At 38.9% G+C, this 26,912-nt stretch overlaps 2 protein-coding genes across 5 annotated transcripts in view; one reads left to right on the plus strand and one right to left on the minus strand.

The window, feature by feature from the left end:
• Positions 1–579, minus strand: part of BRD1 (bromodomain containing 1) — a 68,211-nt gene extending 67,632 nt beyond the window's left edge. The window contains exon 1 of one of the 3 annotated variants that reach the window (XM_066182945.1): positions 434–579. The gene's annotated coding sequence lies outside the window, so the exon portion shown is untranslated. The other 2 variants (XM_066182943.1, XM_066182942.1) reach the window with 2 other exon arrangements.
• ZBED4 (zinc finger BED-type containing 4) lies at positions 90–26,561 on the plus strand. Of its 2 annotated transcripts, none has more exons than XM_066182952.1 (3): positions 90–155; positions 7,368–7,444; positions 21,276–26,561. In XM_066182952.1, exon 3 carries the CDS (start codon positions 21,679–21,681, stop codon positions 25,195–25,197), a length of 3,519 nt encoding a protein of 1,172 aa, XP_066039049.1. In that variant the 5' UTR covers positions 90–155; positions 7,368–7,444; positions 21,276–21,678; the 3' UTR covers positions 25,198–26,561. The 2 variants fall into 2 exon arrangements, with proteins under 2 accessions (XP_066039049.1, XP_066039048.1); XM_066182951.1 differs by lacking the exon at positions 90–155 and adding an exon at positions 641–816.
• The last annotated feature ends 351 nt before the right edge of the window (positions 26,562–26,912 follow it).

Here is a 26,912-nt window from a genome sequence, read left to right on the forward strand (position 1 = left end):
GGCATTCCCTTCAGCCATGAACATCCTTCCCTGGGATGCCTGCTCAGGAGAGACTCAAGCGCCACGCCAAAGGCCCTTCCCGAGGCAGGTTCAGTACACCGAAACAGCGCCGAGAACCAAACCCGCTGTGCGTGAGGCCACGCGTACCCATCAAGGTGAGTTTAACTGCAGATACGAACAATAGAGGCTAAATTCCTGACGAGGCGACTGCCGCGCTCGGAATAGCGGGTACGTGCCGGCTCCAGCCGGCGTAGCACAACCTCCCTGCGGCCGGCCCACGGGGAATGCGAGGCGCCCGCCCGCGGCCTCCCGGGGAAGGCGCAGCCAGCCCGGCAGAGCCCCCGGAGGTCCCTCCGGGCCTGAAGCACCGCAGGAACCGCCCCGAACCCGACCCGCCGCCCTCAGGGCCAACACAGCCACCGCCCTCAGCCACCCAGGAACGAAGCGGGGTGCAGCGAACAGCGGCCGTGCCCTTGCGGAGAAGGCCGGTGTCCGATCCCGGCCTCCCTAAGGCACCCCGGGAGGCGGATGAGAAGAGACCCCACAGTCCCTGAGCGCCGGGGCCGGGTACCGCCATTTTGCGGCCCGGCGCGCTGACATGTCGCGCGCCGTGCGTGGCACCGCCCCCCGCGCCTGCGCCCCGCGCCCGCGGCGGCCGAGCCGGGGCAGCTGCTCAGCGCCGCGGCGGCGGCGGAGACAAAGCGCCGGGTAATGAATGGGACGGGCCCGCCCGGCCCTTCCTCTTAACTCCTTCGGGCCCGGCCGGGCGGAGGCAGCGGCGATCTCCGGCTTCCCCCGCGGCGGCCGCCCGGGGAGGTGAGTAGCGCTGTTCCGGCACCGGGAGGGCGCCGAGCAGGGCGGTACGTCTCTCTGGTCCCGCACCCCCCCCTCCCCCTCCCGTGCCCGCCGCCGCCGCGTTTGGCCTCAGCGGCCTCGGTGCCTTGCGCGGCCGGGGACCTGCGTCCCGGGCCCGGCGGCGCCTTGTCCCTCCCGGGAACGCCCGCGGGACAGCGCCGCTAGGCCGGGGAGGGGGCGTGTGGCGGCGGGGCAGTGCAGGAAGCCGGGAACCAGGCCCGCGGTGCCTGCTCTATTGTCTGCGGGGCCCCGCGGGGGGCGCGGACGGCCCGGTGAACCGAGGTTGCTGGTGCCCAGGGGTTCGGTGCTGTCCCGGGCCGCCCGGCGGGCCCCACCGCCCCTCGCCCGGGGAGGGGTGCCCGCCGCGGCGCCGGGTGCACCTCGACCCCCCGGCATTGTGCGCGGGCCGAGCCCGCCGGACCTACCGGGGCCGAGCGCCCGCACCCACCTGGCGGGGCCGCAGGAGCCGGGCCCGCGGAGGGAGCGGTGACCATGTGGCCGCTGCCATCCCGACCCAAGATGGCCCAGGCAGCCCCGGCGTGGAGAGCCTACCGCTCTCCTTAGGGTGCGAACCCGGGACCGGGGACCGCCTCGGGCACAGGCTCCCGAGTCGGGTGCCGGGACCGGAAAGCCCGGGAAATCCTAAAAAGCGTTCCCCCCCCCCCCCCCCACCCCCGGGAAACGGGACAAGAGGTGGACAGGCGACCGCCAGCGGCTTCGTCTGCGGCGTAAGCACCGCGTCTGTGTTGTGTGCGGTGGAGTTCCAGCCATCCCTCCTGGGCAGAGTCGCTCAAGAATGGTGTCTCGGAAAAGTGCAGAATTTAGCTTTCATGTAGCACTGCTCGCGTTTTCTGTTTGGAGCGTGGTAGTTTTGCTTAAAAACGTCTTTTGCAGCTTCTAGATCTGCACTGAGTCAACCGCTGCTGATAGAGTGCTTGTGTTAGAATGCTTACTGGAGTTCTCAGGGTGTCCAATACACTTAAAGTTGTCTGCTGCGTGTACAGCAGACAACTTTATACTAAATAATAGTATAAACTAATCTATACTAAAAATACAAAAACATGCATTTTTGTACTGAAAGGTTAAATCCTCATTTGCATTAGGTGATTCTATTTAGCATTACTAAGTTTAGTAGAGTTAGGCTTTGTAGTGGAGAGATTTCACTCTGTGTTTATGTGTTAGAAGCAGCCCTGTCTTGTTTCTGGGGGGTCTCTTCGAGAGATTTCAATAATTTAGCATGACCTGTCATGCTACACCTATAATACTAAGCAGAGAAAGCTTTTCAAGCCCCCATAATATGAATGTACTTTCCAGACTTTCCTTATATGTTGTTGTCTTTATGTCCCACTATACATGTGTGTCTGTTTTGCTTTTCAAGAGCATGAGCACAGCACTTTTCTTCTAAAGGTTATCTTCAGTAATGCAGCATTTCACTTTAAGAGCAGGCGTGCACCCTTGGGAGGACATTCTGGCTTACGTACTGAGGGGAGTGAGGCCTGGAAGACTTTATCAACTGTCCCCAAGATCCTATGCTGCTACTTTAGGAAGCCTGTGTTTGTGCAAATACTGGGCAGGAGCATTCTAGTTATTACTCACTATGGAGACTGGTTTTGTAGAGGAAAAAATTCTGTTCAAAACAAAGTAAATTCTTTGATGTACTTGTAGAAATTTGAGTGCTCTCCAGTAGGTATAAGACCAACAGGCAAGGTGCTAACAGTTTTTGTACAGTTGGATGTGTGTCTACTTTGGTACTTCATGTTGCTAGTACCTTGCAGCTTTAACAGATGTTGAGGAATTTATTCCATAGGAGTTCTCCAGAGCAGTCAAATGTAGGAATTGAGACTAAGTAAAATGAAGTACCTAAACAAAGCATCTCAGAGAAAAATTTTCTAAACGTTTGTACTATTACGTAACAATAAGTCTTTTACTTCTTGTGGTGTAACACCCTCCCATCCTTGTGACTGCTCTGCCTTCTTGGAAGCTCCTGGTGAGCCCTGACCAAAGCAGCTGAGTGGTGAAGCGTCCCTTGGCTGTACCAGTTGGGCCTGAGGCGCTCCCTGATTGCACCCGGAGCTCTGGCGGTAAAGGTGGGAAACAAAGGATGAGCAATTACCTCCTGTAGCCTTGGTAAACCATTTACCTGGATGTAGCCCGAGTGGAACGGTACCATTGTTACTGTACTTTGGGGAAAAAATCTTAGTCGTTACTGACTTCGTTTATTATCAGGAAGGAAGGTTACTGGTGACCAAAGTCAATCATATTCTGATCCTATAAACAGCAGTCCTAAGTGAGGCTTTTGGAGCTCGCCTGGACCACAGCAGCCTGTGTCAGCACCTCCCAGAGCTCGCAAACCCTCAGGTTTGTGGTACTCAAGGACTGTCAGCCCATCACCCCCCATCTCCATGTTCCTCAAGGTGCAACCATTGCCTATTGGGAAATGCAAAAGGATTGGACATATTTTAGTGAATTCAAAGGGAATTTTTCATGAGCCTTTACACGCATAGAAGTAGGTGTATACATGATTTACCTGTGTGTATGTCAATCGATTATGGTACAAATGTTACTATTTTCAATCCGTAGTTAAGTCATTGTTATAATTGCTTTGAAAACTATCAAATCACTTTGTAAATGTTAAAGTACTCAAATATTAAGTGCTGCTAAATCCTTCTGCACCCTTATCTTTCCACCCATATCCTTTGCAGTCTAACTGCTTTTGCATCCACAGCTTTTGTGTAAATCATTCCAAATTGCTTCTTATTTGATCTTCTTTTGTATGCTTTAGTCTGTGTGGTAAGTAGTAGAGTAAACCTTGCCATTGAACTCCGTAAAGTTGCATTTTCACATATCCATATTAAACCCTGCTTTTGCCAGTACCTTTGACAGTGTTTCTTTAAGCAGCCAAACCACTCATTCATGACATCTGTATAAGGCAAAATCATGACACGTGCGGCATCCTCATTGATAACGTGAGAGACAAAGTATAGAATAGCAGAAGGGTAGACAGGTGATGAGCTTAGAGCAATGTTTGCTATCTTTCTGTTTCTTTGTCTGCTGCAGCCTCTCTATCCGATGCTTCCCCCTGCTATGGCTTATTTGGAGCCCAGGCAGTAAATGTCCAGAGCAAGAATCATGTTTGCAGGACAGCTAGTGTCACAGGTGGTTAGGGCAGAGGGGGTCTTCTTCAATAAACATTCACACATCATTAAGACTTATAACAGGGCCTTGGAAAATATAGGAGGGGAAAAGAATTTGTTTTTACATGTTTATTTAAAATTGTCCATCCACTGAAGTAGAGTATCCTATAAAATACTTTTTAAAATTAGGTATTACAGAAGGAAGTGGCCTTTGGGCCTGCTGGGTCTTTCTGTTTTCTTCTCCCTTTTTCTTGGAATTTGTTCTCTTTGTGTTTTTAGAATCCTAAATACATTAACTTCTGGGAGATTTTTTTTCCCTCCGAGAAAGTTTGAGTTAAAGAATGTATATGTTGTATTTCTCAACAACTTGCTGCATTTTATTGCCATTCACGGTGAAGAATATTTACAGGGGAGGTTTGTAAATCCTGGGTTTTTTTGCAGCTCACTTCTAATTTTTTTAAGAATTTCATCTTCAAAGTGAGCATGTTTTGTTATGGGGTTGCCAATGTAATGAACAGTTAAAATAATCAGCCATATGCAAATAACATGATGATACATGTATATTGGCTTAGTTTTATATAGAAAAGAATTATATAGATAGTTTATTTGGGAATTTGCACCATATAGAGCAGAGTGTTTAACTTACCATGACTGAGTTTTTTTCGTATTTTAGCAGGATCAACATAAATTAATGTAATTTACATAATGTTACCTGTTGTAGTGTATACTTTCAAAACAGACTTCACAAAGAAAGAGTTCGTATATGGCAGATGTGCTTTGTTTTCTGCACATCTTTGGCTATTTATTTTGTATTTGTTACTGGCATCCTCAGTATTGGTCAATTTACAACTATGGAATTGTTTTTTTTGAGACAATTAGTGAAAAAATTGAGTAGTTTCTGTGGCCTAATGGTAGCTTTCAAGTGAAATCTAGAGTTTAAGGCTCTCAGGTCAAGAAGGAAGACAAACTAAAGTTTTTATCATGATTTTTTGTGCCTTTTTTTTGCTTGTGTGTTTGTTTGCTGAAGCAAAGGAACTTCTAAATTAGTGTGATACGTAGTTTAATCATGGTAGTATTGGTTTAGATTTGGGGTTGTGATTTGGTGGATTTTTGGGAGGAGGATGAGCTAGAACTCAATATGATGGACTGTTAAAGCAACAACAGGGAAATAGCTTGATTTTTAAGGCCCTTTATTTTCACTGACGTGTGATGATTCAGGATAAATAGTGATTTTTTTAATATTGACAACATATTGGAATGTGTGGTATGAGTCTTTTGTATAGTCTAAAACCGGTTTTCAGTGGGTGTTGACATAAGAAATATTATTATATTGTAATAATCTTTATGTAAGCTCACAACCTGTGTGCTCTCTTTAGCAATTACTGGGCAGTTGCGTCCTTTCCATCTCTCACCTCTTTCCCTTCCTCCTTTGTTGTTTCAGGACATGTACAATTGTACAATCGCTTTCTGAAGGTTTAGAAGGTTACTAAGTTTTTGTTACAGCTGTGTGAAAGGTTGTTGGATTTTTTTTTTTTACACTATGTCTTCTAGTTTGCATTCACTAGTGTCACACAGATATGTTTGTCCTGTGAGGTGTTAGAGTAATTTTTGTATTGATTGTTGAGATTTTTGTATATTTAATATAAAAGCCAGTTCTGGGGTTCAGTTCATATTAGCTTGAAAATGAAGGCTGAAAATAGGATTTTTAACAGCTGAACATTTTAGCAATACTTTTTTTGCAACTATTTACAAAATATACAGGAAAACGTATGTAATAATATATTTCTCTCGTGTGGCAATGACCAAAGAGTTTGTGCCTGTATTACCCCAAATAGTTAAGTGGCTTTTCAATAATTGTTCAGATTACCAGTTGCTGTCATTTTGTGTGCTGTTTTCTGAATCAGTGTCTGCTTCTAAAGATAATAATCTGAGATCTAGCTAAAATTACTTTTTCTTTGTTATTCTTCTCACAAAAATAAACAATCAAAAAAGTCCAAACATTAATTTGAATTGAACAAAATGTTTGGCCTGGCTTGAAACTATAGTCATCTTTAACAAATCAGAGGGGGGGGGAATGGAAATGGAAGGGTTGAGAGGTTCTGGTGGTTTTTAAAGACATCAGATGCATATTTGTATTAATTTTGCCTGTAGTCTGATGGCTTTGGCACTTGCAAGGAATGTGGGAGAGCCAGGTTCACTTTTGCCTGAGGAGCTTAATCTACATCTGAGGAGAGTTTCATCACTGCTCCACTGAGCACCCTGCCTCTGGTGGGTCTATGTCTCCTTGGCTGACACCTTCCTCTCTGCATACATTATTTAAATGTTGCTGTAATAGGGATGGGTAAAGTATCTCAATAGTCAAATTAGCCAGCAGCACAGCTCTGGAGTTGTTTCAGTTGCTTAAAAGGCACTATAGGAGTGTTGTTAAGTAAAAAATGTCAGTAAGAGAAGTGATATATATTTCATTTCATAATGCACACTAAGCCTGTCATCAAGACTGTCTGCCCTCTGAGAGTTGATCTCCTTCCTAAGGAAAAAAAAAATCCAAAGTGTGGGTATAGATATGCATGTGTATATATATATAGTGTTAAACATCTCAGTCTGATTAAGAAGAGTAATCACTGCAATATAAGAGAGAATGCCTTGCAAATTATGGATTTTCTAAGCTGGCAAAATGTTTTCTTGGTTTGGTGGTTTGGGGTTTTTTTCAGTGTACTGAGGCCTCTGCACTGTGTCACTCATGTCTGTATATTCATGAGATAAGTGGGACTGAAGTTGGAAAACTCAAAAAATGTGTCCTGCCATAGACTGTTTTGGTCTATTTAGTTGCTAAGTCAAAATATGTGATCTAATATGCTCCACTTGGAATTGCTTCTTTCTTATACACCAGGAGTGATAATCTTGTGTTGATCGTGTGCATGTTGATTAATACTCATGGTTGGTGCAGTGTATAAGCAATGTGTTTAGCTTATGAAGAGAAGGTGTAACAAGGTGAATCCTGTAGTGCATGGAAAGATGTCAGCAAGCTCCTTTGAAATATTGCATGTAATGTAGACTCTGTTTCATTCAGCATGAGTGTAAAAAAATAAAGCAGTGTTAAATACAAAAATTTGACTTTTAAATTTTACTTTAGCAATCATCTGAGGGTTTATTTATTATTATTATTTTTATTTTGCTTTGGAGCAGCTCTAGAAGTGAAAATATCTGATTTTTCTTGATAATTGTGAGGGCTAGGGATTTGAAATAAGATGAGAGTCATGTAAGTGCAGCTCCTGGAGCCGTTACCTAAAATGAAAGTTGAAACATCCCATGAGTTGCAACTGTGACAGTTAACATGTTTAAAAAATACTAAAGTAATTACTTTCTTCTTTTCCTTAGATACAATCATCTCATTAAGTTTGAGTAGCGAGTATTTAACCTCAAATGAAGCCGCCTGCCTGCAGTGGAACAGATGTGTAAGTTTGTTTGTTTTTCTCAATAAACTAGTGAGCAGCTTGTTTGTTTTGTATCTTGTATCATTATTTTTATTAATTTGAAGGAAAACAATGGGAAAAGGCAATGAATAATTGTATGCCTGTGCATTGACTTGTATGGAGCTTAATAATTTAGCAGGAGATTTGTATGAGTGCCTGATCTTTAAAAATTAAGTTTGGAAGCCTGGATATCTTTAGAGTGGTACAGAAATAGTAACTATTTTATGATTTATGGGGGATCTCTTACTCTGTGGTATCAGCTGCCATATATACATCCTTACCTGAATTATGCCATTTAAAAAGGGGAGGTAACTTAGATGCTGCTTTCATCCTGTACTCAAATTACAGGCATCTTAATCAGATTTCATGTCTTCACTGAGCAAGTTAGTTTTAGTATTTTCTTCTAGGGTTTTTGTCTGAAAATATTAAAACTTTATATATTCCATTTGAGCTTTTGAATACAGATTTTTTGGAAGCCTGAGATTCCCAAGTAAGATGCCTTAGAGAAAAAATTGTTCATATGAAGATAAGCATTTATGTGGAGTAACAATAAATGTTGTTCTTGCATGGTGATTTAGAGCTTTACGTTTATTTCTTAGCCACTCTCCTCTGTACCCTGAATAAAATAGTTCTATTTTTAAGCCACTGTGTTATTGGTTAACATGTATGTTACCAACAGATGGACAAAATGTTTAAGACTACGAAAATGTTGAGCTAGGAAGTCTTGGTGGGGTCATAGAATCAGAAGAAGAGACCTCTAAAGGCCACCTAGTCAAACTCATGAGGAGGGGCATCTTCAATTAGACCACATCACTCAGAGCCCCATCCATCCTGGCCTTGAGTGTTGCCAGAGATGGGGTGTCTACTGCATCTCTGGAAAACCTGTTTCAGCATTTAACCATCCTCATTGTAAAAAATCTATTCCTTATACCTAGTTTGACTCTACCCTCTTTTCATTTAAAAGCATACCCCTTTTCCTGTCATTACGGGCCCTACTAAAAAGTTTGTCCCCATCCTTCTTACAAACTCCTCTTCCTGAAAGGGTAGTCTAAAGTCTCGCTGGAGCCTTCTCTTCTGAACAAGCCCAACTTTCACAGCCTTTCCCTGTAGGACTGTGGTCGCCGTAGGAAGAGAAAATTTAAAGTAGGATTCAGATTTGTTGCTTGAAGGAAACTTTTCCTAGGTGACACATACAGAAGATGTGGGAAATTTTGCTACATACTAAACTTGCCTGTGGATTGTTCTTTATCAGTCTAAGCAAAAATGAGCTGCTAGTGCTTTTCAAACCCAGAGGAGAGCTGAAGAACAGGAGAAAGTAGTTGTTGTTTGTACTGGCCTCCTAGGTCAGTTTTAGACCACTGTAAAGAAATCTGACAAAAGGAAAAATGTTTGGGGTTTTTTTTCAGAATATCCAAAAGTTCACTCTCCATGTAGTTAATGCTGTATTCTAATATACTCATCTCAAGGTCACTGAATGGTTTGCATGGTTTCATTATATGATGTCAAGCTGTAGTATATTATACTTAAAGTGCCTTTGCATTGTCACTCTCAAAGTTAAATGCCTTCAGTGAAAACAATCCACTTTAGTATTACCTGTCTAATGAAAATGAGTATCTGGTCTTTGTACCTTCAAGAACTATTTCTTGATTTATAGTCCCATATGAAGTAATTGTTGACTGCAAGCTCAGTTTTCTGATAGAGCCTTTCTTAATTTGTGATTAAAGCAGCACTCTCTTGACAGTGGGTACCCTAAAACCAGATAGTTATATAGAGCTGGAGTCTCCTGAGAACAAAGATTCTGCTGTCCAGATGTTACCTTTTCTGTTAAAATTTTAAATTCTGGTAGGTCAACAAGCATCGACTGTAAGGATTTGTCTTTCAGTGCATATGCTATACAGTAATTTTTATGTGCAGTTTAGATCATTGAAGAAAATCTAGTTCCTGATTAAAGGGATCTAGTAGTGCTAAATGTGTCCTGAGAAGGTGCGAGAGAACAAAGCAGTGTGAAAACTGCTGCCTGTTTATGTCTCACACCCAACTACTGGCTCCTAGCTCATGACAACCTTTCTTAATTTAAAATTGAGACTGCAAATCCCAGTGCTAATATGTGGCATAGCTCATGGCAATCATATAATTTTTTCTAGTTTTTTACTCTATGGTTCCCCTTCTTTGTTCTTCATTAAAGGTGGAAACATGATATGCATGATATGGGAGCATATGTACAGACCAGAGGAAAAAAAAAAAACCAACTGAAAGAGAAGAGTGTAAAACTCATTCATGGGAGGTTGTCACTTGCTGTGACTTGCGTGAATAGCTGCTGAAACAGTGGGAAAAATGGGTCAGCTTTCAGGGAGTCAAACAGTGTGCAGGTTGTGCTGTCAGCAGCATCCTTGCTTTGGTACTGGGAAACGAGAGGAATTGAGGTTCTGTTTGTTTCCTTTCTTAGTGATTGGGAGTTGTCTTCAGTGGTTGACTGAACTGTGGGGAGACCGTAATCCATTTATGACAGGAAATGCAGTGATGCTCATAAAGAGCAGGAAGATTCCTCATCCTTTTCTCTAAATGCTTTTATTTCCTATTTCAATACTTCAGAAAGTATTAAGTTTATTAAAATAATTACTAATAAGAATAGAAATCAAGTGAATGGAAAGGGTTATCCATTTCTTTACCTGCTCTTGTACTAATAGTGTTGTGGATCCTGCTCTGAATAGGACACCCATATAGTTGTACTATGTAAAACTTATTTAAAAACCAAGTTGCAGTCCATTAATTAAAGCTCATGAACTGCACTGGTTAGAATAAGTACTACAAAAAGCTTTATCCTTAATTTAAAATTTCTTTTTTTTTTTGTTCCTTGGGCAAAACCATATTTGGTCAAATTAAGATCTGTCTATGGCAGGAGGATAGTTCTGGAAATCATTTCTTTTGGGAGAAGAAGCTATTAGAAGGAGCTATTTGTTTGCCTGGGGGCTGGGAAAGTGTCTTTGTATTTCCTGCTAGTGCTCAGTGTGGTGCTGGTGGAAACAGCCTTGTATTCCCTTAGCTTGGTTGTCTGAGTCAGTTAAGTCTTTGCAGTCTCACCTTGCCTTGAAAAAGACAAAGACAAACCTAAAAGAGGTTAAGAGGAGAATACCTCATCATGGAGGCTAGGAACAAGTGAATATGGAGATATGCACACTCATTTCTCCCTCCCTTACCCCTGTTCTGTGAATACAAAGGTTTGTTTTGAGAGGGAGAGAGATGTTATCATTGTTTTTTTAAACTGGGATTTCATGTGAACATGTCAGATGCTTCTGATGAATGTACAATTTACTTAGAAAATACAGAACGACCAAAAAGAATTCAAAGAGGCATAAGAAGTTCACCCCTATTGTGGGCATGTGCATTTATGCCTCCATGTGATATGGGAGGTTGGTTTTTAAGTTACCTCTTTGTTTTTGTTAGTTCTTGTATTCATTGGCATGGTGGTGAAACTGAATGTTTCTGAACTCTAATTACCTTGGATAGTATGGTGAACATTGTCTCCTGTTTTATTTACTGGATTTAGTAAAGAGATGATCTTTTCCTTACTTCAAGAAAAATGTAGACATACTTCTTCAGTTTATTACATGAGGAAGAAAGAAGTTACCGTCAGTTGCAAATGATTCTCCAAAGAAATTTTTCTTCTCCATACCAGGTGTCTTCTGACTTGAAATAAAGTATGGTGACAAAAGAAAGATTAAGCTTAGGTTTAAAAAAAAATCCCTATGAAGTATTTAAACTACTGTTCAAACTCTTGAAAATATGTTTTTGTGGTTTTGGGTACTATGAATTGCATTTTCTTTCTAACCTTCCTTTGAGTTCACAAGCATTCCAGGATACAAATGTTTTAATAGAAGCATGGTATTATGTCATGTTACACATACACAAAATGTATGTATATATATCATGGAAAACCTCTCAATAGCACTGTTGAAACTATCTGAGGACACACAACTAATTGGCATCAATATGATCACCGAATTGGGTTGATGGGTAGCTGTGACGGGTTTTTAGAACAGACATCATCAGACTTCATCTGGTTAGCATGAAAATAAATACTACTACCTGGTAGTCTTGGCAGTTTAACAGATGTAGTTCCATTTTGTATATCAGAAAAGTTATAGTTGTAACAGGTTAATGAAATATATTCTGTAAAGAACTCAGTTTACATTCTGTGAGGTCTTTCTCCACTTTCTACTTACATGAATGTTTTCAGCCAGAGTTCCAAGAAGACTGGCTACACAAAACATGATGTGTCTCTCCTAACTGGTTTTTTGTGTTTCATTATCCTGCCTATTCATCTTTCTTCTTTACAGGTGTCTCATTTCTTACTGTTCAAAATCTTCCTCAAAGTGCTTGAAGTTTCACTCCTATTGGATTTAAAGATAGACAAAAATAAAATCCACGAAAATGCATGGTTTTTATTATCTTGCAAGCTAGGAAGGTAGTCAGTAAGTCAGTCGAAAAATCACTTGTCCTAATCCTATCCCTTTTACTTTGTCAGCTGCATGGGAGGAGAAAGAGAAGAGTCTAATAGGCTATTCAGAGAATTGATCACTGGGAGAGAAGAGTTGTTAGAGGAGCTTTGCTTTGAATTTTCTGATGCTTTTTTGAAAGCAGGCTGCTATTCTCTAGCATTATGGAGTAAATATTTAGCCTTTTGCCTTTCATTCTTTTCTGACTTACCTGTTGTTACTGCGGTTTTGGTTGTGTGCTTTTCCTATTCTGTGATAATACTGATTCATCTTTCCTACCTTGTTCTTATTTTTATCTTCTCCATTTTACCCTTGTATTGTGTTACTGCAGCCTTCATTCGTCTCCCATCAGCCCCAAATTGTACAGCATGTGATACTAAAAGCAGCTTCGATGTCCTGCTCTAAACCAAACAATATATGCTTCAGCTGCGTAAAATAAAAAAACTATTTTTTCTTAAGAAAACCACCTTATTTCTTGTACATTAAGATTTTCCCCATTATATCATATTATATTTGTTTGTCAAAAATTATAAAGGATAAAAATATCAAAAGAAATGTATAATTTTCTGTAGCAACACCGAACTGGTGTGTAAGACTTGGAAAGATCCTGCTTAAAGTTTTAATGAAACTATTGCTTAAAACATTGGCATTTTAACAAATTAAAGATCTGACACTTGGTAGGTGTGAACAATAGGTCAGAAACATATCCTGCAAGTATTACATGCCTGATAATAAGAAGTAGCACTTCAACGCGTGACAGTTTGGATCCTAGACAAATGTTGACATCATTTACTTAGTTTGATAGAACTGGATTTTATGAGTAATTTCTTAGTAGAAGCCGGGAAAAAATTACTAGCTTGTGTAGTACCTGCTTTTTTTTTGTCCGTCATTACATTGTGCTGCAATGGGAAGTTAGTAAAGGACATGTGAAGGGATATAGCCCCTTTTGAGATCTGATGGTATTTTTAGTGCACTAAAGAAAAAAATAGCAACAATTAAGGGCTTATCAAGTGATTGTAGGTGTGAGTAGTGCTAATAATTCCAGTGATACATAATGTTATGTGTGGTGGTAATGCAACATGCTTCTTTGGTTTTTTACTAAAAGTTGGGAGTGATATTTTTTTGACCAGGGTGATTGTTTTGTTGTTGTAGCTTTACATTTTTATTTTACTTTTAAGATAAATGCTGTTCAAAACGGTGTGGAATGGGGATTTCTGTACTATGGGCTTTAGCATATTTAAGAGTGTTACTTAAGTCTAGGTGGTGGAGGATGATGCTTCAAATAGATATATGCTTAATACATTGGTAGATAAATTATGAAGATTGATTTCTCCAGACCTAAGGCTGAGCCTTGACTCAATACCCTGTATCAGACACCTGCTTTATTCTTACACATGCTGTGCAGTGAGCCTGCTTCATTAAGTCTGATGAAACCTTTGGGTACTGAGCTTGTTTACCCAACCCAGTGGTCTGAATGGGAGCTTCAAAGTTTGTTACAGAAGCCCCCCTATTGAGTCATGGGGCAGAAAGGACCTCCATGCTTTCTGAACTCCTCAGAGGGGAGCCTGGGTGTGGCTGGATCCAGTCTTGCCAGGTTTTCATCTAAAGGACTATAGAGGTGTAACTGAACCTTTATACAACTTTGTCCTGCAGGATTAAGGATGGCAAGTCATATATATTTACATAAATATATACAATGTATTATGATAATGATTAGATACAAATCATTTACAGAATTATTTACTACACAGTACAGGAACTGTAGCAACTATTATAATATAGCGCACTATGAAGCGGTTGTATTGAAGCAGTTGTATCAAAGCTGGCAAAACAATTAAGTAAATTGATGTTACCCATAACAATGACCTTGGGCAAATCTCTTAGCTCAGCCTCAAGGAGTAAGAGGAGTAACCTTGAGGGATGTTCCCCATTCAAGGGAGGAGTCTCCATACATACATACTCCAAGAAGGCTTATATCAGAAGATCCTGCATTAAAATCTGGGCTTTTATAGTATAAAGTGACTGATGATGGTCCGATGTCTCCAGCTGTGTCAGCTCAGCAGCTTTGGACAAGTTATCAGTAGTATCACTTGTTTGTTCGTTTATCCAGGAACAGATCTACCACACCTTCATCTCACTATCAGGATGTTTAGCTTTGGGACTGATGAGTCAGGCTGGTTTCAGCATTATTCAACACCAAGAGCAGTATGATGCTCCCTTCTTCATTTACCACTTACAGGTTTGCAAACAGGGCATTGTTCAAGCTGGTTTACCCCATTCCAAGCAGAGCATCCTATGCTACACCACTAAACAGGGATACCAGACCTAAATGTCAGCCCATTGTAAATAATATACATGCTGATTTGAACACCCTAATTTCTATCACACTTTAATTAATATGAAATGTATAATATTGTATAATAATAGCAATGTATCATATTTTAAAAGCATTATCAATTCTTTTAATAAGTTATATGATTGAGGATATATAAGTGTAAGAACTGAATTAAGAACTGGATCTTTTTTTTAATAAATATTACTTTAAAAATATATCTTCATTTCCACTTTATCTCTGTACCAAAGTATTTTTTTAAATGATGTTAATTTGGAAATCTTACCGTCTCTCTTCAGTTTTACCGCTGTCATGAATTATTTTCAACCTTTTACACATTGGAGTACGAGCCAGTGTAGTTTTGTGCAGGGGGAGCTGGCATGCACAGTGTTGCAGATGTTTTAGGGTTTGAGATGGAAATATTGGTACAAAGATGGAGTTTTTAGTTTTGAATCTTTTCTGAGGTTTCAGGAACTATTTGAAAATGATTAGTGAACAGCATCCCGTTGACTTTCCATGTTTACAACAATGAGAGAAGAAAACAGCTGTATAAATTAAAACATCTTTCAAGAGTAAGAAGCTAAATATGACGAGTTTGAGTTTGTACAGTGTTAGGTGTTTTCTGTGTGCTGGTTACATTTTAACTCAATGCTGTCCATTTAACAATAGTCAAGTGACAAAAAATTTTTACTTCTGAGCTGTTACTTACTTGAATTATTGTCAATTTAGAGGTGGTGGGGAAAATAGAAAACATAGAGAAGAGTCCACTGAACCAGAAAAGTGTAACTTGGCCCTAGCAGATGTTTTACTGCTTAAAACATCTGTGTTTAGAGTAAAATTATTTGATGTTTTGTGGGGCAAGAGGCAAGAAAGAGGGGAATATTTACATTTAGTGGCCATTTGTATCTTTTTAGTCTCTGCTTCAGCTAAATTCCTGCATTTGTAGTTGGAGTTGAGTACTCACAGTTATCACAGTGACTGTTACACTCAGCTTTCTACACCTTGCTTTTTTCTCTGCCTGAAATGACTGATTTAGGCCCCAGCTAACACCAAGCCCTGAGTTTTCCAGTAACATGAAGGGACATGAGTGATCTTTATACTTCAGCACATCAGAGGTCTCTTTGTCCTGTCCTGACAAGTAGCACGAGCACACAGGAGAGCTCACAGAAGACTATTCATGTCAACAAGGAGCAGTGTTCAATATTGGTGGTGCTGTTTCCACTCTTCATTCCTTTGTGTCCAGATGGAGCGTTTGGGGTTGTGGATGTGAGAGGGTGTTTTACAAGTTGGAGAGTAAAACCCTTGTAAAACCACAGCAGTTACTGGTTTTCATAAGATCTGCCTTTCAGGTGACTTAAAAGTAATGGAATAGTAAAGGTTTCACTTCTTTTCTCTTCAAGCAGTTCTCTACAAATCATATTTCCCATGAAGTCCAGAACAACTTGTTTCTTCTGTTAAGCCTGACTTTCTGTACTTTATTCAAGATTAAACTATTGCATACCTTTTGCTCATGGTTGTACATCTGTGCCAATTTCCGTGAGCTTCTCTGAGACTTAAGACTAGGACCCACCTTGTTTCAGTGTGACTAACATGCCAATTTTGCATTTCTAATTTTGCATTTTGATTGATCAGTATCTTACAAACCTCTGTAGTTTTTTACAGGTAAGCTAGTACTGATATTTTGTCATAGGAAATTTCTATAGAAAAAATGCACTGTTCTTAGTTTTCCTTCTTCAAGGGATTTATAACTTTGAAAAGCAGCAAGGTTCATCTGGAGCATAAAATTATGTGGACATTTTGCTTATTTGTTTAGGATTTTGGATGTGTATTCTCTGAATTTTTGAGGGTTTTTTAATGTGCGTGTTTCTGTTTTGTTTGATTGTTTTGCTTTAGCAAATATTCCTTAATTAGCATAGTACCTGCCATTGCAGTTGAAACAAATAATTTCTTAAAGTATGTGTTTCTTATTTCTTGCTCTTAGGTATTCCTCATGTTGCCTGTGTGTTTCCAAAAATGAACAAGATTAACGTATTATAAAACTGACATCCGTTTGTGCAAGTTACTGCTAATGAGCTTTTATGTACATCTTATGCTCAAAATCTGTCACAACTTTTGATTTTATTTTTCAAACGAGTAAATGCTTTTACTTTCACTGTCTCAACATTTCACATCTTTCTTGAAAAAACTGCTCTTGCATTTTGCAGGTGTGTCTTTGTATTTACACTACATGCTCTTCAATAATAATGTAACTATTTTTTTTTGTTTCAAATTACTTTTTCTAGACCATTATTTCCACCAAGATTCTGTGATATAATCAAGTTCATGATTATTGTCTGACTATTCAATCAAAAATCTAAAATTGTTTAAAGCTTACAGGCCACAATGTGCTTTACAAAAAATAATCAGCTTATGGTTCAGTGTTCTTGCATACTTTTCATACTTCTCCGTGTGTTAATGTATGTCTGTGCAATTCTGAGACCACCAGTGTTTCACTTTTTACCTCCTTCCTTCAGCAGTGATTTCTTCTGGTCATGGCAATTTGCTGTGGCACTCAAAATCAGTGACATTCTCCAGACATTTCTTGTCAACCACTGTATGCTTTCAGTAATCCCATTTTGAATGGAAAATCCTATAAAATGTTTCTCTAGGCTTCTTACCACAGCAAACTACTGCTCAGGTGCTAATAGTCCAGAGTAGTGCATTTGAGTAGACAGTTGTTCTTTAGTTCTGTTCATTTTCTTTGAAGATTGTTTTGTTCCAAGGTGACTCTGTATCTCATTGTGGAGATTTCAAAAGCATAATTCACTTTGAGCTAACTGCCAATAGCTTTTTGTACCTTTGAAAACATTTTCCTTCTTGAGTATCCTGTTTGTTTAGCAGTAGTTCTTAATTTTGAATAGCTTGGGTCCAAGGGTAAATTAGCTATGTAAACGTGGTCATAATCAAATTTATACTTTGTTCTAGGTGACAATAAAATTTTAAAACATCCTCTTTTGTTTCTTATTAAAACAGATTGACTCTTACATAAAGTTGGCCTGGGAGGATGGGATGAAAAACGTATTTATGTTTCTAACCCTAAATATTATGGGGACTATTCTAAAGAAAGTTTCGGTTGAACATGCAAGGGTGTTTGAAGGGAAGGGCTTGACTTAATTTTACAGAGTGATGTAACATTATAACACTGAATCAGAGAATGATGGGGGTTGGAAGGGACCTCTGGAGATCATCTAGTCCAACTCCCCTTGCCAATGGAGGTTCAGCTGGAGCAGGTTGGACAAGATCCTTGTCCAGTCTGGTTTTGAATACCTCCAGAGGAGACTCCACAACCTCTCTGGGCAGCTGCTTCCAGTACTCTGTCACTGTCAAAAGAAAAGGTTTTCCTTGTGTTCAGATGGAAACACCTGTGTTTCATGTTTGTTCTAGTTAGGGTTCCTCTAACCAGACTGCCCTGCTGATTGCAACCCTCTGAGCTCTGCCATTCGGCCAGGTTCTCAAAGCAACAAAAATCATTCTTAGATGTTTGAAAGAAAATGGAAAAAAAAAATACGTTAAAAATCTTCTAAGGGGCATCCAGCTTTGGGGATTTCCCCAGAAGTAATTGTCTCCTGTAATCTCAGCTATTTCTTCTCATTTCTAGAAGGAAGCAACAAGGCTGAGAAAAATACATACTATGTAGCCAGAGACCTGTAACAGTCATAAAGTGGACAAGATGTAAATATTTTTTTCTTGTCTTACACTCAGTCATAAATACACTAAAATAGTGTAACTGACCACAGTCTGTAAGTGCTTTTTAACACTGCTAGTAGCATAATAACTCTTTTAACAGCATGCAGGCATTTTCACAGCTAAGCATAAATATAGGAATTACATGTGCTGCAAAGGGAGACCTAGGTTTAATTGCACAAAAGGAGGACAAACACCATGTGAATCAACAATTCAAGCAGTAAAGACTGCAGTCAAAACCCAAGGATACAGAATAATCAGGAAGGATTTCTGGTGGACCAAGAACAATTTTTGGTCCTAAAGCAATGAAGACAATAGGGTCAGGAGCAGATAAGATTGCTTCCGACATTTTTTGGTGGAGGAGAGTATGAATATTAAAACCAGGCAATGACAGCAAGGAGAAATACGGAAGAATTTCTAGCACCATGGTTCCTGCTTCAAAGTCCAAACAGCTCCCTCACCTCTTCACCTCAGCTTAGTAACTAAGACTGTCAAGGACCACAGCCATCAGTATTTAACTGCATGGCATCAGCTCAGCGGTATTGTGTACTCAAAGATAATTTAGGATAAGGTGATTAGGGTCTAAGTGTTTGAATATGTAGTGATAATGGCTGATAATGTTAAAGAACTTAGCCACTGGCAATGTGTTGTTAATGAATGTCATTCTAGTTAAGTGTGGTTATAAAGTTTGCAACTGGTCTTATTTATCAGATTTTCAAATCTCCCCATCACAGCTACCTTAAGCTTCACTGTGTTAAGCAGTAACTGCTTATCAGGACAGAGGCACTTAAAGCATCTCTGCAGATTTTTCTGTTTAAAGCCTAGAATTGGTTTTGTGTAGTTGAGAAATTATAGGAATCGCAAGATAAAGATGAGATTACCTGTTTTGAGCCAAAGAAATTGCACACAGCTTCATCAGAACCTGATGCCAGTGGAAATACGCATTTATTTTGTGTGAATCTAGCTAGGAATCTGTAATGTCCTTACTGTAACTTGGCACTTCCATGCATAATTTATGTTCTGTAAGCTCTGCATCAAACCACTTGCTTGTGAGCCTTTCTATTCCATGATCCTAAGTCACAACAGCTTATTACATTTTCTTGCTTTTCCTGTTTGCAGTACAAGCTCAAAATTCACAGCTTAGATCAAAGTAGAGATGAAACAAAAATCCTCTTGAATTGATTGCTATTTAAAAAGTTGACTGTGTTACACTCTTTGTCTTGTCCCAGATCCACATGCGTCCGTATCATCAGTATGTGTATGATCACTAATTCCTGTTTCATTCAATTTTATACTGAGTCACATAAATTTAGTCTGGCTGCCAGAATTGTTCTCAGATGTGATTTCACAAGCCAGTGGAAAGTCCTGTGTAGTGTAAATTTCTTGTAGAAATCTAAGGTTGTTTTTTTTTCTTCAAGTCTTTCCCTTCACTGTTCTTTATGCTCAACCCTCATATCTTTTGGTATCTGAAAATATATTATTTTTTTCCCCTGAGAATCTGAAAGAAAGACACAAATACTAAAACTCGCACAGAAAGAAAAGCAAGAGTTGCTCCCTTCCTTTCAGCAAGTTCTGAATGCTCCATCTCCCTTTTCTTAAAATAGCTGTAGTATGATCATTGCCCCTCTTTTTCCCTGCCCCTTCCCTTGCACTGGAAAAGAAAGGAAGTTATCATGATTATAGGCTTTCCATAAATCAGAAATCCACAGAAAGTAAGTGTTTCTAATTTCTCTTTTAAACAAACCTCAGCATAAAATTAGTTAAAATAGGTTGCAAAGCTAATATGACATTGATCCTGATACAGGGAGGAAATGTCAGTGCGAATAACAGCCTTTTTAAAGTGTTTTGTGTCTGGCTAATTTTACCATTGCTGAAATCATAGAATATGTTGATTTGGAAGGGACCCATAAGGATCATCAAGTCTAACTCCTGGCCCTGCACAGGATACCCCAAGAACCACCCCAATGCTTCCTGTGTTTTAGTAACACATAAAAGTTGTGGAAAGTTTTTAAAATAATCAATTTAAATTTGTGTTTTGGCTTCAGCTGTGGAGAAATAGTTCCATAAAATTTAGTTTGCAAAAATTCCAGTGCATACTGTAGCATCACCAATGTGGCCAAAAATGTTTGTTATCTTTTATGAAGGCATCAATAACTTCATTAATGACACAGAAGAATATATGAGAAAGGGTTTGGCAAAATTTAAAATTCTAATATAATTGCAGTGGAAAAATAAGTCACTGATTAACGCAGACAGCTTCTTCGTATTTGTGAGGGACCACTTGGTTCTAGTTTTTGAGGCTGCTGTTGCCCTTTTGTATGCAACTTTATATGCAACTTCAAAAACCTACTCTTTGTACTGAAATTGGTGGCAAAGAATCTTTACTCACTACTGAAATCAGCTGTCTTCTTGTAAATGGGCTTTCTAGTGTAACCTTTGGGTATGTGAGGGACTTGAGCTGGCAGTGCTGCACTAGGCAGCAGCATATGCACTAGGCAGCAGCATATGCAACTGTGTGTGTCTTTACTTCTGAGTGATGTTGCTACACTTTTGGAAGACCTCTGTCTGTATGGCATTTACATAGCTCAGTTGTCCTAAATTAAACATTTGAGTTTTTAATCATGAAACTTCAAAAGTAGCTTATTTCTGTAGCATGTTGTTGTCTGGGAGTGTTATGGCATGAATACAAATGTGTGACTATTTGGTCACTAGTGGTCAGAGGAAGAGTGATTAGTCTGCCAAGGCTGAACACCCTTACAGAAGTTACTTGTTTTCTTTTTAAAGGCTGCTGTCAGTAATGGTGGGCTCACATGTACAGGACTACAATATAACATTTGAAGTACATGTATCTGTGCTAATGTAATTTCATGCCTGCTTGTATTCATATATATTGGTAGATATAGACACCTATAAAGTATTTGGGTTTAAATATGTGTGTGTATGTGTGTGTGTACTTTGGTATATGTATGTGCATGCAGTGGTTGAAAAATGGTGTAGGATGAGGCATAGGTGTGTGCATGCAAATACAGAAGTGATGCTTGGACTCTAGATTTTTGTCAAAGTTGAACCAGAGCTGCATGTGTAGATGCATATTTGCCCACAGTAAATGTATTGAGTAAATGTTGGACTTTTTCCTTTTTTTTCAATAGTACATTGAATTGTTTTTTATCTCAAAGGAGAAAAGATGGCCTGCTTTCATTTCACCTTTACTGTAGTTCTTTAATATGTGTTAGTCAACTTTGTCTTCTGATTTTTTTTGCAGATGGTGTAAAAGAATCTCAGTTGCCCAGTCAAGATGCACAGAATGGCTTTCTTCAACAAGAAATAGAACATTCATTTTTTAGGATTATATCTACAACATGAAGCATTTAGCAGTAGCCGTCTTTGAGAACATTCATCTATGACCTGAAATGTCCTGATCCTGGGAAAAGAAATGAGATTCCATTAACTAAGTCTATAATTTTTAAATGCATTTTCATGACTAATTATATTTGCTTATGCACAACACGAATACAGAATTCATAAAACCGAGATTATTTTAACACATGAACACGTTTTGTTTTACATTCAGTATACAAGATACATAATTTTAATCAAATTTTAAGTAATCTTTTAAATTATCTATATTTATTAATAGATGAAGTCTTGGCAAGAATTTATCATCCATGGACATGAGTAAAGCAGATTCCCCCGGAATGGATGATACTTTTGTATTGGGTAAAATCAGTAACTTGAAAGTAGAGCAAGAAGATGACAGTATTAACTGTACTCTAGAAAGAACGGATATAAAGACAGAACAAGATGATTTCAAACATGTGGACAGCAGTGATGAACAGGAAGACAAAGAAAAGAACTTCATTACCAACAACCCTGGCAAATATTTGTCTGCAGAAAATGAAGATGATTATGGATCTCTTTTTTCTCAGTATAGTAATACGCTGTATGATGTAGCAATGGAAGCTGTGACACAAAGCCTCCTTTCTAGCAGAAACATAAGCTCCAGAAAAAAGTCACCTGCTTGGAACCATTTTTTTATATCTCCTAGAGATAGCACTAAAGCAATATGTATGTACTGTATGAAAGAATTTAGCAGGGGTAAAAATGAAAAGGACCTGAGTACAAGTTGTCTCATGAGACATGTGAGGAGAGCACATCCCACTGTACTAATTCAAGAAAATGGAACTATGCCAGGTATATCTTCCTTTTCTTCATCTACATTACTGCTTCCACCTCAGTCTGCTGATGTTGGAGATCTGAGTTCTATGTTATCCCCCATAAAACTGGTCAAGAAAATGGCTTCTAAAATACCATCTCCAGATCGAATAATTGAGGAATCTGTTTCTATTGTTTCTTCTGAAGAAATATCAGATCTCTCAGTTTCTGAAAAGTGCAGCAAAGAAGAAGTCATGGTTGGTTCATCTCCACAGCAATCCAACAACCAATATGATGACACTGTTGAGAATGTAGCAGAAAAAACAGTTGTAATTCCAAAGAGTGCATCAGGTTCTAGAAGGAGATCTGCTGTCTGGAAACACTTTTATTTGTCACCTCTAGATAATTCTAAAGCTGTTTGCATCCACTGCATGAATGAATTCAGTAGAGGAAAAAATGGAAAAGACCTAGGAACGAGTTGTTTAATAAGACACATGTGGAGAGCCCATCGCTCCATTGTCCTGCAAGAGAACGGGGGCGGTACCAGCATACCACCTCTCTACACTGCACCTCCTACTCTCTTGCCATCTTTGCTACCATCAGATAGCGATCTGAATTCTATGTCATCCTCTCCGGGAAAACTAATGAAAGAACCAACTTCTGTTTCCTCTTCTCCAGACAGAATCTCTGAGGAGATCCATACTAATCTCACCTCTGGAGATACTCTAGTGGAAGACTCAATGCTTTCATCTTCTGATGATATAGGTGAAGTCTCCTTTGTTTCATCTCCTGAAAAACAGTGTGAGGGATTAGGTCCACTAATATTTGAACCTACTGCTGTGTTTCAGCAAAATAAAAGGATTATGAAAAGGCTTAAGTCAGAAGTCTGGCACCACTTTTCACTCTCACCTGCAGACAGTCTAAAAGCAGTATGTAGATACTGCAGTTGTATGATAAGTCGTGGTAAGAAAGGAGATGTGGGCACAAGCTGCTTAATGAGACATCTATATAGACGCCATCCTGATGTAATAGGAAATGAAAAGAGCTTTCTCGATGTGAGTTTGGCAAATTCTCCTTATGCCACATTGGCTTCTGCAGAATGTTCATCCTCAAAGTTGACTGACTTGCCTACAATGGTTACACATGATAATCAAATTATATTTCCTGTTAATAGTAAGAAGACCTCAAAACTGTGGAATCACTTTTCAATTTGTTCTGCAGATTCAACAAAAGTAATATGTACACACTGTGGACGTATAATAAGTAGAGGGAAAAAGCCAACAAACCTAGGCACAAGTTGCCTTCTAAGACATTTGCAGCGGTTTCATAACAATGTATTGAAAACTGATGTCCCAGAGACAGTGTTATCCTCATCAACGGATAATCACATGCCACTCCGCACAGAATTACTAGGATCTTCAAATTTTGATGAAACCAATGACAAGTTTTGTGACTCTCACCCAGTTGCCAAAAAAATCACAAGTCTTGTAGCCGAAATGATTGCACTTGACCTCCAGCCATATTCTTTTGTAGACAACATTGGCTTTAACAGGCTGCTTGAATATTTGCAACCTCAGTATTCTTTACCTTCTCCATCTTACTTTTCTAGGACAGCAATTCCAGATATGTATGATAATGTAAAACAAATAATTATTTCACATCTTAAAGAAGCTGAAAGTGGAGTGATCCATTTTACATCTGGAATATGGATGAGCAACCAAACACGAGAATATCTAACCCTGACTGCTCACTGGGTAACATTTGAGTCTTCATTTCGACCACAGTGTGAGGATTACCATTGTTCAGCACTATTAAATGTATCACAGATTGATTGCGACTACAATGGAATCAGTATTCAAAAGCAGCTAGAATACTGGTGGGAAACGTGGATTACTTCCATTGGACTTCAGATTGGGATTACTGTTACTGATAATCAGAGTATAGAGAAAACTTTAAATGAAGGTGATCATTCAAGTGTACAATGTTTTAGTCACACTGTTAATGTAATTGTAAATGAGGCTATTAAAAGCCAGAGAATGGTTCAGAATTTGCTTAGTATTGCAAGAAAAATCTGTGAACGTGTCCATCGGTCAGCAAAAGCAAAAGAGAAGTTAGCTGAGTTGCAAAAAGAGTATGAGTTGCCTCAGCATCAGCTAATACAAGATGTTCCATCCAAGTGGAATACGTCATTTCATATGCTTGAACGTCTTATTGAACAGAAAAGAGCGATTGATGAAATGTCAATAGAGTGCAGCTTTCGGGAGCTAATAAGTTGTGATCAGTGGGAAGTCATGCAGTCAGTGTGTCATGCTCTCAAACCTTTCGAAGCTGCAAGTAGGGAGATGAGTACACACATGTCGACTCTAAGCCAAGTGATTCCAATGATTCATATACTTAACAGGAAAATAGAAATGCTATTTGAAGAAACTATGGGCATAGATACTATGCTGAAATCTTTGAAAGAAGCTATGGTGAGTAGATTGTCCTCCACACTTCATGATCCAAGGTACATTTTTGCTACACTTCTGGATCCCCGGTATAAAACATCGTTATTTACAGAAGAGGAGGCTGAACAATATAAACAAGACTTAATCAGGGAGCTGGAAATAATGAGTTCTACCTCAGATGATGATAAACCTGTTTCCAATGGATGTGATATAGGTTCACCATCTACAAATTCGTATGGGGAAGATAATCTTTGGTCACTCATGGGTGACATGAAGAAGACAAAAGACCTGAAAGAGAGAGCAAAGTTACCAGAGGAAATGGTGCTTTCTTACTTGGAGGAAGAAGTACTTGAGCATAACTGTGATCCTCTAACTTACTGGAACTTTAAGAAGTCATCTTGGCCAGTACTGTCAAAATTAGCTGTCAGGTTCTTGGGTTGTCCACCAAGCATTGTTCCTTCAGAGAGATTGTTCAATACATCCAATGAAAGCAACAACTTTAGTCAGTCAAGGTTAATGATTGAACACTTTGAAAAGCTTATCTTTTTGAAAGTGAATCTTCCTTTAATATACTTCCAGTATTGAAACTAATGAACAAACTGCTAGACTAAATCTATTGTTGCTCACTGGATATTAACTGTCTATAACTCAGATTTTTAAATTGCTCCAGTAGGGGCCATGTATGACATCTAATCAGTGACTAAATTCCAAATTTTAGGTTCATTTTTTTCAGCTTTCAATATGTCTACATGTGCCTTATTCATAGTACTTCAGGCCAGATATTGTATATATGTTTTTTAAAAGTTCACACTAGAGATAGCCTGTCTCGTCAAATTATACAAAATTATGTAGGTTTTAATCCATAATTGTAAATGAACTTTTAAAAGCTCAGTCATTTGTTTTAATAGAATGGAAAAAAAAAAAGATGTAAACAGTTCTATTCTGTAGTTTTTTATTCAATTATTATGTAAAAACCATAAACCAGGTACTGTATTTTAGTTGAACATTGCTTTAATTGCAAGAAAACAGGTTTTGTAGTTGTCAAAAGAAAGCTGTACGTGAAAGATGGGGCTCAAGCTGTCTTTTTATCATATGGTGTTTTTAACTACAAGCCCTAAAGTACTTAAAGGATTAAGAAGAGTTATTGAGGAAGATGTGTTTACAGGAGACTGTTGACTTAATATCTGAAAATAAATCTTAAATTTAATATGAGATGGAATGTCAGTTATACAGCAATCGGTAGTAAAACTTCCCATTCTGGGTTCTCCTGTTCAGGTTTTACATTTAAAATGAATTATAGAAATATTCTCGGTATTTATAAAAGGTCTTTGGAATTTCTCTCAAAGTTTGTGAATTAATGCTTGTTATTTAATGCCATGTACAAAAAAAAGGCAAGAAACTTACCACGAAGATTCTAATGTCATTCTGATGCCTTTTCTAATCTTTAGTGCATCAAAAGTATAAAGTCCCTATTGTAAAAATTGAGCCCTTACTCCTAATGTAATTTCAGCTGTGTAGAACAACCTCTCTTAAAGCTCCTAGTACAGAAATAACTGATCTTCTGGTTTTCAGTAATAGCCTTATGGATATGGTGCACTGCTTAGAACTTTATGTAGTAGGGTTGATTCTTAATTGTTAGTGTCCATCAGGCAAATGGGATGTAGAGCCTTTGGAATTTCAAATAAGATGGAAAAAATAGCCAGCATTTTAATTTGAAAGGAACATTCTCCTTAGTTTAACTCTAGAAAGATTCATCTTTTCATTTCAGTTTTCATTGCATACATTTTTGGGAAACAAGTCATCATTTGCCTATGACCTTTTAGAAAAGTTATAGCTTTGTTAAAATACTCTACCTATGCCTAATCTAATTTTGCATTTACTATGTTTTAGTGTATTTATAAATGGTGAACTCAGTTTCTGAAATTAAACATTTTATTTGCAATTTTCCAGTGGTAGTCAACACTGCCTTTTTTTTTCAGATGGATTTAAGACAACCATTGAATAAAAATTAATTCAAACAATTGTAATTATAAATATACCACAGAACAAGCTATGTGAAAAGGTGGGTTTTCCATTTATCTCTTTGGACTTGAGCCTGGATTCTGCTTCTTTTCATTTTCCAAAACCTGTTTTAACCTCAGGAAAATTTGTTGAATTACTTCCCAAGTGGCTCTGGTTTCCATGTGTAGTTTCTCTATAAACATTTTACTGTTTCAGGTATTTCAAGCGTTATTCCATCATGTTATGTTTATACCTGTACTGTTTAAGTAAATTACTACATAGTGTACTTGGGAAAGACT

The sequence above is a fragment of the Chamaea fasciata genome, unplaced genomic scaffold, assembly GCF_029207755.1.
Source record: "Chamaea fasciata isolate MVZ Bird 193981 ecotype frontalis unplaced genomic scaffold, bChaFas1.0.hap1 SCAF_5, whole genome shotgun sequence".
Taxonomy (NCBI): domain Eukaryota; kingdom Metazoa; phylum Chordata; class Aves; order Passeriformes; family Sylviidae; genus Chamaea; species Chamaea fasciata.

What these genes read in the sequence shown, in the direction of transcription:
- ZBED4 (XM_066182952.1), top strand. Translation starts at nt 21,679, where the DNA reads ATGGACATGAGTAAAGCAGATTCCCCCGGAATGGATGATACTTTTGTA.